Source organism: Megalobrama amblycephala, linkage group LG1 (assembly GCF_018812025.1).
Source record: "Megalobrama amblycephala isolate DHTTF-2021 linkage group LG1, ASM1881202v1, whole genome shotgun sequence".
NCBI lineage: Eukaryota > Metazoa > Chordata > Actinopteri > Cypriniformes > Xenocyprididae > Megalobrama > Megalobrama amblycephala.
Genome location: NC_063044.1, coordinates 45,963,666 through 45,981,661, shown reverse-complemented (window position 1 = coordinate 45,981,661; position 17,996 = coordinate 45,963,666). Strand labels below are relative to the sequence as shown.

The following is a 17,996-nucleotide window of genomic DNA, read 5'->3' as shown; positions in this document are numbered from 1 at the left end:
TATAGCTCTTGTGTTTCTGTTTGTCTCTTTTTTTCTGTTCTCTTCTTTCCTTTAGTGATTCTGCTTGTTAACAGGCTTGTTAATGCAGATGATTCTATTAATAATATATAAGATTTTTTTTTGCTCACATAAGGTCTAGTTCTTGTTTCTTTGCTCTTGGCTGACATGTTGATCTGGCAAACAGGAGCGGTCCGCCCAAGTGCCATCACTCCACTCCACATGTGGCCCAGATCATCATACCACGCTTCACTGTAAATTCAAATTGTATTCCTTACTATGAAAACACTAGTAGGCCTATTTATACTTGATTTTAAATAAAATGTTGACTGTACTACAAATTTTTAATTGTTACTGAAATATTTGAAAAGATAGTTCCCATATAATGTAATTTGAGTAAAATTACAAAAAAATATTCAAGACATGCTGTTAGGCATGCGTACTGGATGACAATTCCCCCTCTCCCCACACAGCATAGAAGCACACAGACTGAGGATTTAATGTTATGTTTGTGGATCTACTTTGGTAAAATCACGGTAAAAGCTAATCTTGCTGCATGTCTATTAATGGCTTGTTTACTCAGAAAACACAAGTTAAGATTAATTGAGTGCCATTTTGTCAAGCAAATTATACCATTATGGTAATTCATGTTCCCTTTGGTTGGGCACTTGGACCGTTGTTTATGTATTTCTCTTCATTTTGGTGCAGCTGTGCATCAAGAAACCACAGTTTGTGGTTTCAACAGAAGATAAGTAATAAATAGGTCACTTTTAAAAGGTGATCTCATTTCTAACTAAATGTTGTTTAGTTAGATGTTTAATTTTCATATTCAGTAAAGATGTTTTTAAATTTTTAAGGCTAACACTGATGTTATGAACATCTTGTGAAACTTTTAATTTGGTATTTATAACATCTTGCAGTTCACAGTGTTTGAGTCACACACAGATGTCAACATTCAGCATGCAAACCACAACAATGGTAACAATTAAATTTATTTAAAGTAAATTAAATACTCTCTACAGTTCTTTTTTTAGTTACTAGAACTCTCGTATAAGTAAATTATACTATCAAAACTTTTGTCAGTACAACATACTATTCCTCTTTCACTTTACTTGAAGAAAATGTGGAAACCGATTGCACTTAGTTTTTTAAGTCTCCATATAGCTTAAAATTGCAGATTAAAACCATGTTGAGAATAATAGTATTAAGATGTTTGCAGAACACAATAAAACTCTGTTAAATGGAATTCCTCCAGTAATCTTACTATTAAATCTTAAGTAAGATTAGTAAATATTCTAGAGTATGTTTACTAGAATTGACATTAAACTAACTTGATATTTATTATAATTTACTTGGGAAGAGTTTGCTTTCTTTACTTTTAGCAGATTATTAACAACTTTTCCTTTTAAGTTTGCTTTGCAAAAATAAGGCAATCGGTTTACACATTTTTTAAAAGTAAACTGAACTTGTTAGAATTTACAGTGTTGGCAGATGTGGGACGGATTTGGGCCGGCACAAAGTTGCTATCTGGGAAGTGTCATTTGGTGGCAAAACTCATTTATAGAGTTATTTTTATTAAGAATATATATGTTGAATCACTTCAGTGTCCTCTAAAGGCACCATTTTAGGTACTCTATAGATAAAGGGGTGGATTGTTTGTGTGTGTGAGAGAGAGTGGTCATCTACAATGATATAAATAATTTAATGAACAATGCCTATTTTACTACTCTTTAAACCAATAAATAAAAATATTGAAGGTAAAGTAATAGTATATAAATCGTTTCCCTCCCAAGGAGATATGGGAGATCATTTTTGGGAGTCCTTGGCATCAGTTTGAAAAACCTTTTTAGTGCACAATAATTTTGCAAGTAATGCAGTAATCACACTATATTAAATTAGGGAAATAAATAAAGTTATTATTTGTGAGTATTTGTTACTATACAAGGGGAAATTTAACAAACAACCTGACCTGGATTTTCTTATTACATTGTACTGTAGGCAAATTTCCTCTGTTTGCGCAACTGACGCGCAGCTTTGATGTTGTTTAATGTACACGCAAACGTACTACGTCATGCATTACGTCAGTGATGCTCTCTACGTCTGTTCTTTCTGAATTTTGTGTATATCTGCTTTTCGCTCTTTAGGGTAAAGAGTTATTTCGGTACATTTTAACAAATATTGATCCGTTCACGTATGCTGGCCTTCACAGTGTGAAAGTGTAGCGGGGCCGGAGACAGCGCATGCGCACTGCTCGACCGTAAGGCCGTTGCTGTTGGAGCGGGAACACGCACAGGGATTGTGATTAACTGACAGCAGCACATCTCTCACCTTTGCTGATTGTACAGTGGAAATAACAGGATAGCATGCCTCGAGAAATCATCACCCTGCAGCTCGGGCAGTGCGGGAATCAGAGTGAGCCATTCGCTTTATTACGTTTTGTTTGCTAATAAGATTGCCATCTCTACATAAACAGTTAACGCTAGCTAGCTAGCTATCAGACTGGACAGCTTTAAAATGACAAAATTAATAAACAAAGTTAATATGACCAGGGACTGATTCTGATTGTTTATGGTATATTTCCATCTGCGAGAAGTCAAGGACTCTTTGACCTCTCTTTGTTTTTGTTTGCTAATCAATAATGATAAATATTTAATGCTGTCATTTGGAGATAACTTGTAACGTAATGCATCAAATTGTAGTGTAACTTAACCTGCCCAGCTACTGTGTTTTCGTATGCACATAATTCGAAACGTTGCTTTTTAGTATTTACCATCACGTTTGATAGTTTAAGCTTGAGGGATTTGCATTGTGTTTATCATTTTACTCTGAGAAAGATGGTTTTCATGCAGTATGAGTCTGACTGCAAGAGGAGTCAGACTTAGTCAGCAAATGATCATTTGATTTTTGAAAAAATTTACTGTAACTTCTAAAAAAAAAGATGTGATGTAAACAGTAGCCATTATATTATTAATCTTCAATCAGCAATATATAATGGCATATGATGAAGCTTACAGCCTTATTACAAGGTGTTCTTAAGCATCCTGTATTGATGGACTGAATTGAATTGTGTCTTTATTGTCTCTCTGTGCAGTTGGTTTTGAGTTTTGGAAGCAGCTGTGTGCTGAGCATGGCATCAGCCCAGAGGGCATTGTGGAGGAGTTTGCCACTGAGGGCACTGACCGGAAAGATGTCTTTTTCTATCAGGTACACAAATACAGACTGATGATGCATTCACAGCGTGCCAATCATCAGCCATAACCACATCATATCATGAATTATTCATAATTTTAATTTATTTAATATAAATGTAATAAGTAATTAACAGCAAATGTTGAGCAATTTTGTCTCTAAAATGTTTTCACTATCAACTGATTTAATTTGGAGTGAGAGATACAGGGGGAGTGGCTTTATTGCATCAGATACATGTCACTTTACTCAAAGCTGATTGGTTGAGTTTGGGTTTGTGATCACTAACTCAGAATAAAACCAGAATAAACCCCTGCTAAAAACCAACCCACCTTCATAAGCCAGAAAAAACAGAGTTTGCTCAAACTAATCTTGAACTTACCTGGGTAGTAACTGAAACCGGCTTTGTGCAACAGGCCACTGGAGTATCAGCATCATGGCATCAAGCAACATACTTTGCTGCTGGGCCATTATGGCCAGTGTGGACTATTACAAAAATATACAATATTAAAATAAAAATAAAATAGTATTAAAATTACATGCTAAGCAATGATGCACACGGAGATCTGATCTCGCCATCATCGAGTCTGTCTAGGATTACATGAAGAAACAGAAAAAACTGTGGCAATGTCTCCAAGATACTTTAAGAAACCTACATGCAAAGCTACAGTAGCCTACTGTGAAAAGTTTTAGGCAATAGGCACTTATGTAAAAATGCTGTACAGTGAGGATGCTTTCAAAAATTGTCATATCATATATAGATTTTATTGATCAATTACCTTCTATTAACTAAATCAAATTAGTTTTTGGTGTGGCCACCCTTTGCTTTCAAAACAGCTTTTGTCCTAGGTACATTTGTACATAGTTTTTCAAGTAGCTTTGGAGGTAGGTTATACTAACGTGCTTAAGAATACTAAAGTGCCTGAGACTTTTGCATAGTACTGTGTATTGTTAGTGAGGAGTTCACATAATTTACCTCCAGGTGGAGCCAGGTTCCAATGTTTGCGATTGTCATAAGTCCATTATTCCTCTGCAGTCATGATGCTTTTCACCATCTGATGGAGGACTAATTTGAAATAATTGGTGCAGCTCCTAGTTCCATTTTTCGAGTATATAAAATGTAAGATTTAATTAAAGACCTAAATGAGTTATTTCAGTGAAACTGGTTTCAGAGGGGCTGCGTATCTTCTGATGTGAATTGTCACAGATTCACAGATTTTGTGTCACAGTATTATAGTAATTTCCTCTGTATTATTATTATTATTACTATTTTTTGATGGTGATGCTGATATCTTTAGAAAATAACACATGCTGCAATGAAATTTATATTTATTTTACATAATATATACTAAATTAGAAACAAATATACTTTATACTTATAATTTATATTTATATAATTTATACTTTTGAATAGATAGCAACGTCTTGATTCTGGAATCCTGTTATAGTGATTTTACTAATAAAGAAACTGTTAAAAAGAGCAGTAGTCACACATTTTTATGCAGGCTACAAATGCACACTTCTGAGCTGAGTTCACTAAAGTTTGTGTGACTTGTTGAATTAAATATTTATTAGAGAGTCAAAGACTTGTTTAAAAAGTATAAATGTGAATGCTTATGTTATATGAGAAAGTATTACTGCATTTGCTTTCTATTAATAATTAGCTGGCTCTTTCAGCACTATCAAAATAAAAGTTTCTCTTCTGACATTTATCGGCTAGATAAATTATTGGTTGATGCCAAATATCAGCCACTATGTCAGTATCAATATATCAGTCGACCACTCGTATAAAGCAAGGCCTAACCTGCGCAACAGCTTGAGTAGACCTGAACTGCTTCTCTTCATTTCCTTGTAATGAGCACTTATGGAAATGCAATTTCCATTGATCCTTTTTCTATTGTTTCGCCCCCTTCAGGCAGATGATGAGCACTACATCCCTCGTGCTGTGCTGTTGGACCTGGAGCCCAGAGTCATCCACACCATCCTGAACTCCCCCTATGCCAACCTGTACAACCCGGAGAACATCTACCTGTCAGAGCATGGCGGTGGAGCTGGTAACAACTGGGCCAGTGGCTTCTCTCAGGTGCAGTCATGTTAAATGTCAGATAATTGCTGACACATTTTTTTCTTTATAAAGGGTTTAGATTAAATTTATGTTATATTTTAGGTTCTTACAACTGGTTATCATTTCCTTTTCACTATATAATTTCTTCTTTTTCTCTTTTTTTTCTGTGGATATCATTTCTTTTTCTCTTTTTGCCCCTGTTTAATCACTTTTTTTTGCAGTTCACATAGTGTGAAAATTAAATTTTTTAAGATTTTAAGATACTACAGACCCATTATAGTTTCTTATTTACAAATGGGGTCATAAAAACTGCATGTATAATTGTACAAGTATTAAACTATTTTTAATCAAAAATAAAAATAAAAAAAACCTTGAAGAACATGATTGCAAAGCTGTCACTGCTTGGCAAAATTATATCAACTACCCAAAAAATACTGGAAGCTAAAACAGTAAAATTGTCAAATTTGACAACTTTTTTAGGTTTTGTCTTTTAATTCAAATGTTGTCAACATATTTGTTTATTTCAGGGAGAAAAAATCCATGAGGACATCTTTGACATCATCGACAGAGAGGCAGATGGCAGTGACAGTCTTGAGGTATGACTCTCATTGGATGTACACTTCTTTGTCTGTCATAAAGTGATTTACCATAATATCAAATGTAGTTCAGAAATAAATTCAGATAATTCAGAAATAAAATATCTTTAAGTAAATGTTGAAAGTAATGGTGTATTATCAATGGGTTAGTTTTTACTCTTTTATTGTGTGTCATTCATTAATACTGTTTTCTCTGACTTTTGGAGAATATTTGGGTTTTTAAACAGATTATATTTTTAAACAAAGTAAAACGTTTCTGATGATCTCCAGATGGTAAAGTGACGTACCATTTGACATACTTTCATTTTTTTCCATCCCTTTTTTTACTTTCCTTTACCCCTTTCTACAGTGCTCTGTCTACTCTTGTTCAGGTTGCTGACATACATAGAACTATGTAAAATTAAATATACATATACATTTTATATGTGTGTATGGTTTAGACGGTTATACAAAAGTGCTATTTTATGCCATATTTTGCACTCTAAATGTACAAGATACAGATGTTCCTCCCATTAAAACAACAGACTCGGACCTCCCTGCGTAATCTGTGTCGCTCACTTTATTACCCACAATTACTGGTGTGTGTAACTTGTATGTAAGTGGAGGTTAGGGAGTTTTTTGGAGAATAATGTTTATAGTCTGTTAGTTGCATGCACGTGTGTGTGTGCAGCATAGCATGGTAACTGCTGAAGGTGAGTGACAGTTTCAGAAATTATTCAGGGCTCGAGGCAAAAATTCCCCAGATTTTTTTTTAAATGTTGGGGCAAAAAAGCTCCCTCCCATTTACCCTTGTAAAGACTAAAATGCCCCTGTTAATCAGTTCTAGTATGGTAAATATTCCCACTTTGTTAAACTGGCACTAGATAGTGGTTTTAGTTAGCACCTAAAGCAGCTTAATCATATACAAGTAATTTGTGTGTATTTTTAATATTCTGTTTTTGTCTTTTTTTTTTTTTTTTAAGGGGTTTGTGCTTTGCCACTCTATTGCTGGGGGAACAGGATCTGGTCTGGGGTCTTACCTACTGGAACGACTGAACGACAGGTGCGAAAACACAACTCACTGATATAGGACTCAGTAGGACTTTGTATCCCCCTGCACTGACAGATTTTTGCAGTCCACACTCCCTCTCCTGAAGTGTAGATCCACACCCTCCGCATTGTTCGTCTAGACTTGCAGTCATGAAGCGTTTGGGTGGCAGTCAGGGTAATTAGAGGGAGATGCAGGCAGCAGCCATCACCGGGTGTAATTACCTCTCTTTAGGGGTGTGTTTAATACCATTGCGTGTGCAACCTCAAGGGCACCAGCAGAGTTCAGCTGGGCGCGTGTTCTTGTGCCTTAAATGTTCAGCTGTTCTTCCGTTTTTTTTAGGTATCCTAAAAAACTAGTTCAGACCTACTCGGTCTTTCCTAACCAGGATGAGATGAGTGATGTTGTCGTACAGCCATATAATTCTCTTCTGACGCTAAAGAGACTGACCCAGAATGCAGATTGTGTGGTGAGTGAATGAATACATGCAAACACAGACACGAACACTGTCTGCTAACCTTTTTCTCAGCTGGCCTAGGGAGGATGTGTTAAAAACACACACACACACACACACACACGCACACACACACACACACACACACACACACACACACACTTCTAGGTTGTAGATCTTAAATGAATGTGTTTCTATTGAAACAGAGCCCTTCTCATATACAGCCTGCTACTCTAACTGCACATTTCCTCACAGTTACACAATCCACCTCCCCAAACAGACCTTCTTTTTTTCTCCCCTGCTTTCATTCCTCAAACACCAGCAGATGGAGAAAAGGAAGATAGTCTTACATGATTATCCACATCTCTTTTTCCATTTCCTCCTGATTAACAGGGACCAAGCTATTGAGTTAATTCCATAAACCATGCTGTCATGTCTGTACATATGGAATGGAATTTTATAGATGTGTCAATAATTGCTGTTTTACTTTCAGACTGATAAGTATCTGCTTAATCATGTGCTGATGGTTATTTGACAAATAACACGTCTTATTGACTCTCTGAGGAGTCAGTAAATATGTATATCCTTATTTGAGGTTTATAGGGGTTTATTGGTTTGATCATCCCAGCAAAAGACATTATTCATATATCCAGCAAATCTCTTTATGTGTGAGGGCTGGATTCAGAATAGATTGAGCTTTAGTGGAGCAAATGTCATTAGTAAAGGGTAAGATCTGTTTTATGCATATTGTGTTTCTTGCAGCTGTCTGCTAGCTTCATGCCCCTCTCTGGCTTATATAATAATGTCAAATCAAAGAGTCAGCAGAAAAGTTAAGGAGGTTAATAGGGGTAGATGAGTTTCTGTCTTTCTTTGATGAGAATACAGATCTAGACTTAACTCCAAGTATGAGGTGTTGTTAATGTAAACTTAACTTTTATTTAAAAGGATAGTTCACCCCAAAATGAAATCATTTTGATGACAAAAATGTAATTTATTTACCCTTAAACTCATAAGACTTTTGGTCATCTTTAAAACGCAAATTAAGATGTTTTTCTAATGAAACCTTGTGAGATATCTGTCCCTTCTTTAAAAGTCCATTTCACTAAAACTCAGGCCTCCAAAAGTTTGTGAAGGTCAAAGGGAACTATCCCTTTTACTCTTAAGAGGAAAACATTCTCTAGTCTCTAGTAAATGTAATACAAACTAGGGACGATGTTTATTTTAAGAACAGATTTGCTCTTAGTTCATTAGCTGGAATTTGAATTAAGTACAGTAGTACCCGAGCTTTGCAGAAAAAAAATCCTGAAATAATCATTAATTCAATGCAGTACTGTAAAAAAAAAAAAAAAAAAAATGAACACAGTGTTTAAAAGAGAGTGTCATTTTTTTCCATACAGCACCACAAAATATTCACCACATTGTTTAATTTTTTTGTAAAAAGAAATACATTTTGATATTAAATACTATGGTAAAAAATAATATTGACTTTATTCTACACTGACTGTGAGATATCAATTCTAGATTAAACTCTTACAGCAGTTATATGAATTTCTTTCATTTTGGTTCCACTTCCTTAATTAAAAACGTCTTTAAGGTATACCTTATGTTTGTTTGTGTGTTTTCTGGCAATGGACCATCAGTGTCATAACTCTTCCAGTTGAGTGTTGTGTTTTTCTGCAAGATTCTCTCATTTCTATTTTGAATTACAATTCTGCATCCTATTTGATACCTCGATTCAAATCCAGTAATTGAATTTGAATTCAAATAGCACAAAAGCAACACACAATAGGTCCTCACGGCTCCACTTGGGTCTCGGGAAATTTAAAATAAATTTGTTTTTACCCAAGAAGACCTGAATTTTTTAAACAAATTCCAGCTTTTCATTATTTGTTTTGAGCATTTAACAATATCCTATTATTTGAAATGAATACATAGTAAATGATTCCATAACAATTTTATGGACTGAGAAGACCTCTAAGACACAGTCATGGTTAAAAATCTCTTTTCTTTTCATTCTCTCTCCATGTCTCTTCCAGGTGGTGCTGGACAACACGGCTTTGAACAGAATCGCCACAGACCGGCTGCACATTCAGAACCCCTCGTTCTCTCAGATCAACCAACTGGTGAGTTTTAAAAGACATCCTGTATCTGATCTCTCTTTTTGGAGGACACAACAACTGATAAACTTGTACAGTAAATCTCTGAACAGTTTTGCCCTCTGAAGTAGGTGATTATAGATGTTGACACACAATTTCATTACATTTTGAGGATTGCAATTAGTAGCCTCAGGTCTTGGGTAATTTTAAATAAATGTGTTTTTACCGAATGGACCTAAGACCTGGATTTTTTCAGTATATGCCAACTTTCCATTATTCATACACAATCAGAGCATTTAACAATATTTTATTATTTAAAACAAATACATAGGTATTAAAGGTGACCTATTATGCCCCTTTTTACAAGATGTAATATAAGTCTCAGGTGTCTGCAGAATGTGTCTGTGAAATACCCTATGGATTTTTATTATACAAATGTTTTAACTGCCTATTTTTGGGTGGGAGAGAAAATGCACTGATTTGGTGTATGTACCTTTAAATGCAAATGAGCTCATGTGAAAATAACAAATGAAAATAGCTCCATGGCTCTGATCTCCGTGAATACAGTTAGAAACAATGGTAACTTTACCTACGTTTAACAGAACATTAGCAACGTGCTAACGAAACACATACAGAAAGACAATTTGCAAACATCACAAAATATATATGAAATTGGATCATGAACCGTTGATATCGATCCATCTTTGAGAATCAACTTCTGTGCACATACTGATATATGAATTTATCTTTAATTTTACACCACCTTAGTGGCTCAGGTGCCAAGAGTTTATAGAGACTCTATGTTTACTATCATAGCCGTTAACAGATCAGTGGTAATATTTACATAGCTGAGACATATCACAAGCACAGGGACAGTTGTTCTTGAGTGCTGCTGTCCTGCAGAGTTGTAGCTAAACTGTGCAGGACAGCTGCACTCCGGGACCAGTGCTACTGGTACACCGTTTGTCGCTTGCGAAAACAAAATAGCAGAACATACAGATTAAGGGGTGGTAATATTATAATAAGATCCCCTTCCTACGTCACAAAGGCAGTGAAATCTGAGCAGCTCGTTTTTTCACATGCTTGCAGAGAAAGGCTTACAAAAACAAAGTTAATGGCTTGTCCTTTTTTACATTTTCTGTGTTGGTAGATGCACCGGGGACCCAATTATAGCACTTACGATTATAACACGGAAAAAGTCAGATTTTCATGATATGTCCCCTTTAAATAATTTCTTAAAGGTGCTCTAAGCGATCCTGGGCGGAGTAACTTCCTGTTGATGTTCGAAATGTTGTCAAACAAAACAGAGGCTAGCTAGACCCTCCTTCCTCCTCCTCCTCCCCCTCCCCTCCGTGCTGTAATAAAGTGATCATATGATGCTATTTTAAAAGTTAATGTATTTTGTTTATTGGTTTAATATAATAAGGTTAACATGCTTTAATGTTAAAAACACATATACACAGTTTACATTATTACAGACTTTTGCGAACAGTTTTGCTTTCACATCTAAACACACAGTGTCTTTGCGACATGTCGACAACACTACAATTGAATGAATCCTCATCTTTTTTCTTTGCGTATGCCTTTGGTGGGCATTGTGCTCATATTTCATATTGTGACAGAGACATTTGAAGAAGTAATATCTGGACTTCTATCAAAGCGTTTTAGGCAGGTCTGGTACCGCGTTCTCTGCTAGATAGAATAATTCCCTTTATGGGAAACTATGAGCTTTGTAACTTTGCAGATACATGCACAAACAGATACATGACATACTAAGGGAAAAGGAAAACATTAAAAAGCATCATATGACACCTTTTAAGCATAATTGATGAACACACTTACTGACATTGATCCTAAACATTTTGAAACTGTCCCCAACATGGCGCCATTCTGTATTAAATCTTAATGTTGAAAATACAGGGGCCTATTCATCTGTCCTGAGGCTTCCAACCCAAAGTGTGTCCTTTTCATTTTAAAGCCCTTCCCTGCAGCAGAGAGGGACTGGCCTGGTGTGGTTCAAGTTGGGACAGTAGAGTCACTCATATATTAATCACAGTTGGGCGCTGGCAGCTCTCCTGTGACAAGATGTGCATTTTCTTACATCAGACAATCAGAAAACCAACCTAACTATAAAGCCACGAAGGGTTTATTAGGTAATGAGACAAATGAAAGCATGATTTTGGAGTGTATATACACACAGCTGTGAGTGAATAAGCTAAACCTAAAATGTTCAAATTTGAAACACAGAATGTCAGTTTCAGGAGGATGCAACATGGGGAGTTGTCTGTTTTTGAAAGTTGTCATCGGCAGCCTGACATGCTGTCATGTCACATTCTTTTGAGGAGGTAATAAATAACGTGACATTCCGTTCAGACCTCATCTATGCTTTCCTCTTATACGCCCATTCTTACAGCACCCTGCTCCAAGGTGAATAGCTCACTTTGTCGACTCATCCATCACTGTCTTCATCGCCTCTAATAGAAATGGGTCATATGGTGAATCTCAACTTTCACAGTACAGTGCATAGATTTCAATAAAGGGTGATCAGAGTGTTAATAGAAAACCTGTTTCACCAGTCCAGGCTATTGTGTTTTTAAACACCAGCTGCGTTTATATACACGGCAGGTTTCAAGTGTACCATTAGCACACCCAAATAATTAAGATGACACAGTATAAAAGTAAAACGTGACTGTTTTTTTTTTTTTTTCTTCACATTCCTAGTGTCACCCATCCACAGACTGTCAAAAGACAAGTTGTTCCTCTTCTCTAACAGGTGTCCACCATAATGTCAGCAAGCACAACAACCCTCCGTTACCCTGGATATATGAACAATGATCTGATTGGTCTCATTGCGTCACTCATCCCCACTCCCCGCCTCCACTTCCTCATGACTGGATACACACCACTGACCACCGATCAGTCCGTATGTTGAGACTAATATCTAATTTAATTTCTTTCCTTTGTGTCCACTTTCTTGTTTTTAATACTTTTCTTAAAAATTAGTGCTCTTTTAATCATACTATGATTTTTTTTCTTTACAGGTGGCAAGTGTAAGGAAGACTACAGTTCTTGATGTGATGAGGAGACTCCTGCAGCCTAAGAACGTCATGGTGTCCACAGGCAGAGACCGGCAGACCAATCATTGCTACATCGCCATTCTCAACATCATCCAGGGAGAGGTGGACCCCACACAGGTGTGAGCTTGTTAAATAAACACAACACATCCTGAGCAATATGTGCATTCCCTCATGTTTATGTGTCCTTGCAGGTTCATAAGAGTCTGCAGAGAATCAGGGAGAGGAAGTTAGCTAATTTCATCCCATGGGGTCCAGCTAGTATCCAGGTGGCACTGTCCCGCAGATCTCCTTACCTGCCCTCAGCTCACCGTGTCAGTGGGCTTATGATGGCTAATCACACCAGCATCTCTTCAGTAAGCCCTGAACTTCATTTATGTATTGCTCAAAACATGGTTTATCAGTATAAATCTGTATTGGATGTACACTACCATTTACAAGTTTGGGGTCAGTAAGTTGTTGAAAGTAAACTCTTGCGTAAACAAACCTGTCAAAGCAGCATCTCTTCAGTGACCCCCTAAGAAACTAAAAGCTACTGAGCAAATACAGATGGCAGTGCATTGAATAATGTTACTACCTAAAACAAAAAGGAAAATTGCCTAGGTCAACATAATCAAAAATTTGAATAATCAAACACTTTATTTTACAGTGCCGTAGTTAAACGTTACTACATGTACTTACATACTATAGTAATAACAGTAAATTATGCATAATTACAAGTAACTAACCCTAAACCAATAACTGTAGCTCTATAATAAGTACATGTAGTTAATTAATAGTTCTCAGCAATGTTCCCTCTAAGCTGCGCGCGTGCGCGGCCGCGCACTTCTGATGCCGCGACCGCGCAGAAAGAATAATTGCCGCGCAGAGGACAAAAATCATGTGTGGGAAAATCGGGGAAAATCCATTCGATTGTAGTTTAAATGAGAAATAAGTGCAGTGCTCTGGTCAACCGCTATAGAGTTATTGTCGCTATAGAGTTAGAACCGGTTTACAGGTTTCATAGAAAGAGAACGATGTGAGCGTGTTTGAGCAGCCGCGGGCCTGAGCCAAATCAGTCGCGGTAAGAATACTGTCATGTTTGCGGAGTAAATACTTCAATACGAGAGAGGCAACGCGAAATGAAAAGAAATGTGAAATAAAACGTCATGTTTTAATGAAAAGTGGCGGAAATAACGGATGATGGGCACAGAATGCTAACAAAACTCTGAGACATTTACAACTACACCCACCACAGGTGAAGCGTGCAACCTCAAAATACATCAGTGATATACCTCCGTTTAAATAGATTATTGTGTGTGATGGTGGTGTGGGTTTCAGGGATGTTTAGACAACTATAAAAGAGTTAACGTTCATTTTTCTTAAAAATATTTAAATATTTCTTAAATATTTTTCTTAATATATTCATATTATAATATATTAAAACAAAATGAAGCATTTAAACTGATATAATACTGTATATCAGTTTAAATCCTTCAAGATTATAATATATTTTATTATAATGTCATCCTAATAAAAAAATGATCTCACAAGGGGATTGTTTAGAGCTCCTTGCCACTAAAAATCTTGAAACCTCCTGGTATATAAAATCTGAGAAATTCATAAGCAATAAACATGTAATTTTGATGGTTTAACACTGTCTGTTGCTAATAATTTACAAAACCATACCATAATGTGTACAAAAACACATTATGGTTGTCCCAAACCATCAGTGTAACTGCTTATATTATTATAAAGAATTTAACTTTCCTTTTTAAATGATATTTTAAATAGAATTTCTTGGTAAAGACTGGTACAGTTAACAAAGCAATGTGAAAACATCTCAAGTAACCTAAAATGTGCTTAATTTAGTGACTGAACTGCTTGTTTTCAAAAATATCATTTAATATATCACTAAGTTAAACCAAGGGTCAAATAAAATAGAAATGGCACATTAAAAAGTTAGTTGCATGATAAAACCTTTTTTTTGCGTGTGTGTGTTTACGTTCATTGTACAGGTCTGATATAAAGAATGTTTTTGCTCGGGTGGCCAAAATGTGCGCTCAACATAGAAAAGTTTTGCTCAGCGAGAAAAAAAATTAGAGGGAACATTGGTTCTCAGTGCTTATTTGTGTAAGTACAATGTAGTTACGGCACTGTAAAATAAAGTTTGACTCAACAAGTCAACGAAAAGTTTGACTCAACAAAAATTTGACTCAACGATATCCATAAAATAAAAACGTTTTAAACCACCAGATATAAATACATCTTAGATATACAATTTCAGTGGTTTTACCATGAATATACACAAGTTGCCATGATACCACCACCACCAAAAGTAATTAATTGTGTCTGCTTTACTATAAAACACACTCATTGTGACGCGTTTAACCGATACATAATTTCATCATAAGTTAGAACAGCCTGAACTGCAACCGGTGACAAACAATAACAATATAGTGAAATAGTCAACTAACTACGACCAACTATCTAGCCCTCTAAACAAAAAAACAAAAAAAATTAATCATACCTTTAGCAGTGCTTCCCACAGGTTTGAAATATACTTGCGGTGGTAGCCGGGTGAAAAATCGTCGTATTACCCATGGCGCAAAAATGGTCTACTACATGTGACAAACAAATAATGTGTGATTTTTAACAGTATTTTTATTTATTGAAATTAATTTTAATTACATAGCTATTACATTTCATTACATACTAATATTATGCATTATAAATTATGCAAAATTACAGCATTTAAATGGTTCTCCTTTTCCTATGTTCTCCTTGCTGTCATATAGTGTCTCTCTCAGTACATGGGACACAGATTTTACTAGTAAAATTTATAAAATGAATAATATGTGTGTCAAATAATGTTCTTAGTCTTTTCTTCCTGTGGGGGAGACTACAGTAATTTATTATGAATTAAATGGAAATCAAATTAAATACAATTTATTGTGTAACCAAAATACCAATAATGCCAAGAAGAAGAGAAAAAAAAAAAAAAACTTAGTGGGTGACTTAATTATAAACAAGCCCAAAATACACCGGGACTCTTATTTTGAAGTGTCTATCCTTACAACCGTCTAAAACATTATATATAAAGGCCATAAAGTAGACATTGTAATAATTCATCAACTTGAGTTCACTAGCAATCGCTTGGCATAAATCTGTGCTTTTCATTGATTGAGAATCACTTTAAAGCAGACTGAAGCGCTGTTGTGTGAGCCTGTAGAACTCGCAACAGCGCCGCTTTGTGACTTTGCACATGCAGCACTCTTTGTGAAATATCCAAATATGCAGCACACGTGGGAATGTCAGCGGGAGTAAACAGTTAGGATGCACACATAATGAGCAGGTACGAAACGCGTAGGGGGAGGGGAGATTTTCCACTAGTTAATCGATCGCGGATGGTTTCATTATCTTGGGCGGATACAAAAGTAGAAGAGGATAAAAATAATAAAAGCATAAATGTATCTCCAAATATACTTGGGCGGCCGTTAATATACCTGGGCGGCCCGCCCAAGTAAAGTCTGTGTGGGAAGCACTGCCTTTAGCCTACTCCGTAGAGCTGCCGCCTTTGTGACGCGGGAAGTTCGTAGATCAGTGTGTCACAAAAATGTGACTTTGCGAAACAGAGTGGCGCAAGTGGCGCCGGCCCTGATATTCCATAATCGCAAATGACTGGAAAACTCATGGAAATTCATTGGTCTAAATGTTGGGAAAAACTTTTGAGCAGACTTTTCTAATCTCTGTTCTCCTCTCCCTCACTCCTAGTTGTTTGAGCGTACCTGTCGTCAGTATGATAAGCTGAGGAAGAGGGAGGCCTTCCTTGAGCAGTTCAGGAAGGAGGACATATTCAAGGACAACTTTGACGAGCTGGATAACTCTCGCGAGGTGGTTCAGCAGCTTGTGGATGAGTACAGCGCCGCCACGCGTCCCGACTACATCTCCTGGGGCACACAAGAGCAGTGAAAACCCCTCTGCCTACTCCCTAAAAAGCCAGGAAAGAAAGCCTCTAAACTCATCCTATAAAATGCGCAGTGACTCCAGTAGCGAATAACAGAATTTCAGTAGTGAATGCACTTCTTAAGACTTCGTGTCCATAAATCTTTCATGGTTCGTCATACTGTTCCTCCAGAGCCTATTTCTGCATTACTGCTGTGGCAAGAGCCACTCGTTTATGTATATACATGTGATTTCTCATGTTTACAGGCCTATCAGACGTTCTTCATAATTTTGTGCCTCTATCCTGAGCTGTAACTTTTCTCTTTCTCCCTGATTTCCTTTCTTTGATCAGAGAATTTATGGCTCTGTCTTAATCTATTTTTGTACTGCACTCTGCACTCTTCTGCACACAATCTACATCAATCTGCGTCAAGGTGGCCTGCACACAAACTTCCCTGACCACACACATTTTGGACGTCTACACCGATAAGACTGGGTGGTCTCAGATGAATGTAACCGTAGGAGGGAGTGTGAAAGATTAAGCCTCTTAGAAAAGATCAGACTCGAAGCAGCTTATGAATACACCATCTTACTCCCTCACGTTCACGCATGCATGCTTTTAGACAAAAGGCGCTTGCTTTCAGGGGATAGACTATGATTGTGTGATTGAATCATTTTGTCCTCTGTCTCATTGTCATGGATTATTCTAGATGATTCTCTCAGAGTTTTGAGAGATAATCAGTAAGTCAAGTGTTATGCTGTACCTCAGTCCTATCCAATCAGTGAACCCTCATCAGGTTCTTTCTCTAGTCAATTCAATCAGTAATGTTACCTCAAAGTCTGGCAGACTCGATCACCAAACACCAAAATCCAGACGTAATAACGTTTCCTCATTGAATAATTTAATCTTCTGCTCCTGCCTTTCTTTTTTGTATTGGGAGTGGTAGAACTTTCACATGGAACTCTCATGCCAGATTTATTTCTCAAGTGCTTTCTTTTCCTCGGTTACCACATGTTCTTATTATTAATGTTATTCTGTGTATATAGTTTGCTGTCAGACTTGATGCATTTATTTGAAGTTCATGAGATTGAATAAATGTTTTTCTACGAGAACGTTTCCATGATTGTTGTTCATTAGAGTGTATTGATTACCCTCACAAACCATCTGCAATCAGGTCAGAATCACTCACAGCAGATGGCATGTGTCATTTGGCCTTAAAACACATGAAATAGCTCAGAAATGGAAGCTATTACCTCTGATAACCTCTGGTTTTCATCTCTTTACCATATTCCAATATTGATGGATACTGATAAAATGAATCAAGGACATACTGAATCCAATCCTGCTTAGTTGATGGCTCCTTTGACTTCCATAGTATTTTTTTTTCCCCATAGTCTGAAGAATGTCTGTAACCAAACAGTCGATGGGCCCCATTAACTTGCAAAGTATCTACGTTTGTGTTTAGAAGAAGAAAAAAATCAACTATCCCTTTAAGTTTGGCTCCAACCTTACCTAACACACTTTAGTAGAAGTTGCTAGTAATCCTGAAGAACTTGATTAGCTTGTTCGGGTGTTT

At 36.5% G+C, this 17,996-nt stretch overlaps 1 protein-coding gene across 1 annotated transcript; it reads left to right on the top strand.

Annotated features, from left to right (window-relative positions):
* Positions 1 to 2,098: 2,098 nt before the first annotated feature.
* On the top strand, positions 2,099 to 17,529 carry tubg1 (tubulin, gamma 1). The gene is made up of 11 exons (XM_048196172.1): positions 2,099 to 2,409; positions 3,089 to 3,201; positions 5,099 to 5,266; positions 5,776 to 5,844; positions 6,807 to 6,886; positions 7,214 to 7,340; positions 9,362 to 9,448; positions 12,195 to 12,344; positions 12,463 to 12,615; positions 12,690 to 12,851; positions 16,249 to 17,529. Exons 1-11 carry the CDS (start codon positions 2,361 to 2,363, stop codon positions 16,444 to 16,446), a joined length of 1,356 nt encoding a protein of 451 aa, XP_048052129.1. The 5' UTR covers positions 2,099 to 2,360; the 3' UTR covers positions 16,447 to 17,529.
* The last annotated feature ends 467 nt before the right edge of the window (positions 17,530 to 17,996 follow it).

Bases quoted from the DNA above. Each gene is read 5' to 3' on its own strand.
- tubg1 (XM_048196172.1), top strand. From the start codon at position 2,361: ATGCCTCGAGAAATCATCACCCTGCAGCTCGGGCAGTGCGGGAATCAG. The intron at 6,887-7,213 runs GTGCGAAAACAC...CGTTTTTTTTAG, and splicing joins CTGGAACGACTGAACGACAG to GTATCCTAAAAAACTAGTTC. The intron at 12,852-16,248 runs GTAAGCCCTGAA...CCTCACTCCTAG, and splicing joins ATCACACCAGCATCTCTTCA to TTGTTTGAGCGTACCTGTCG.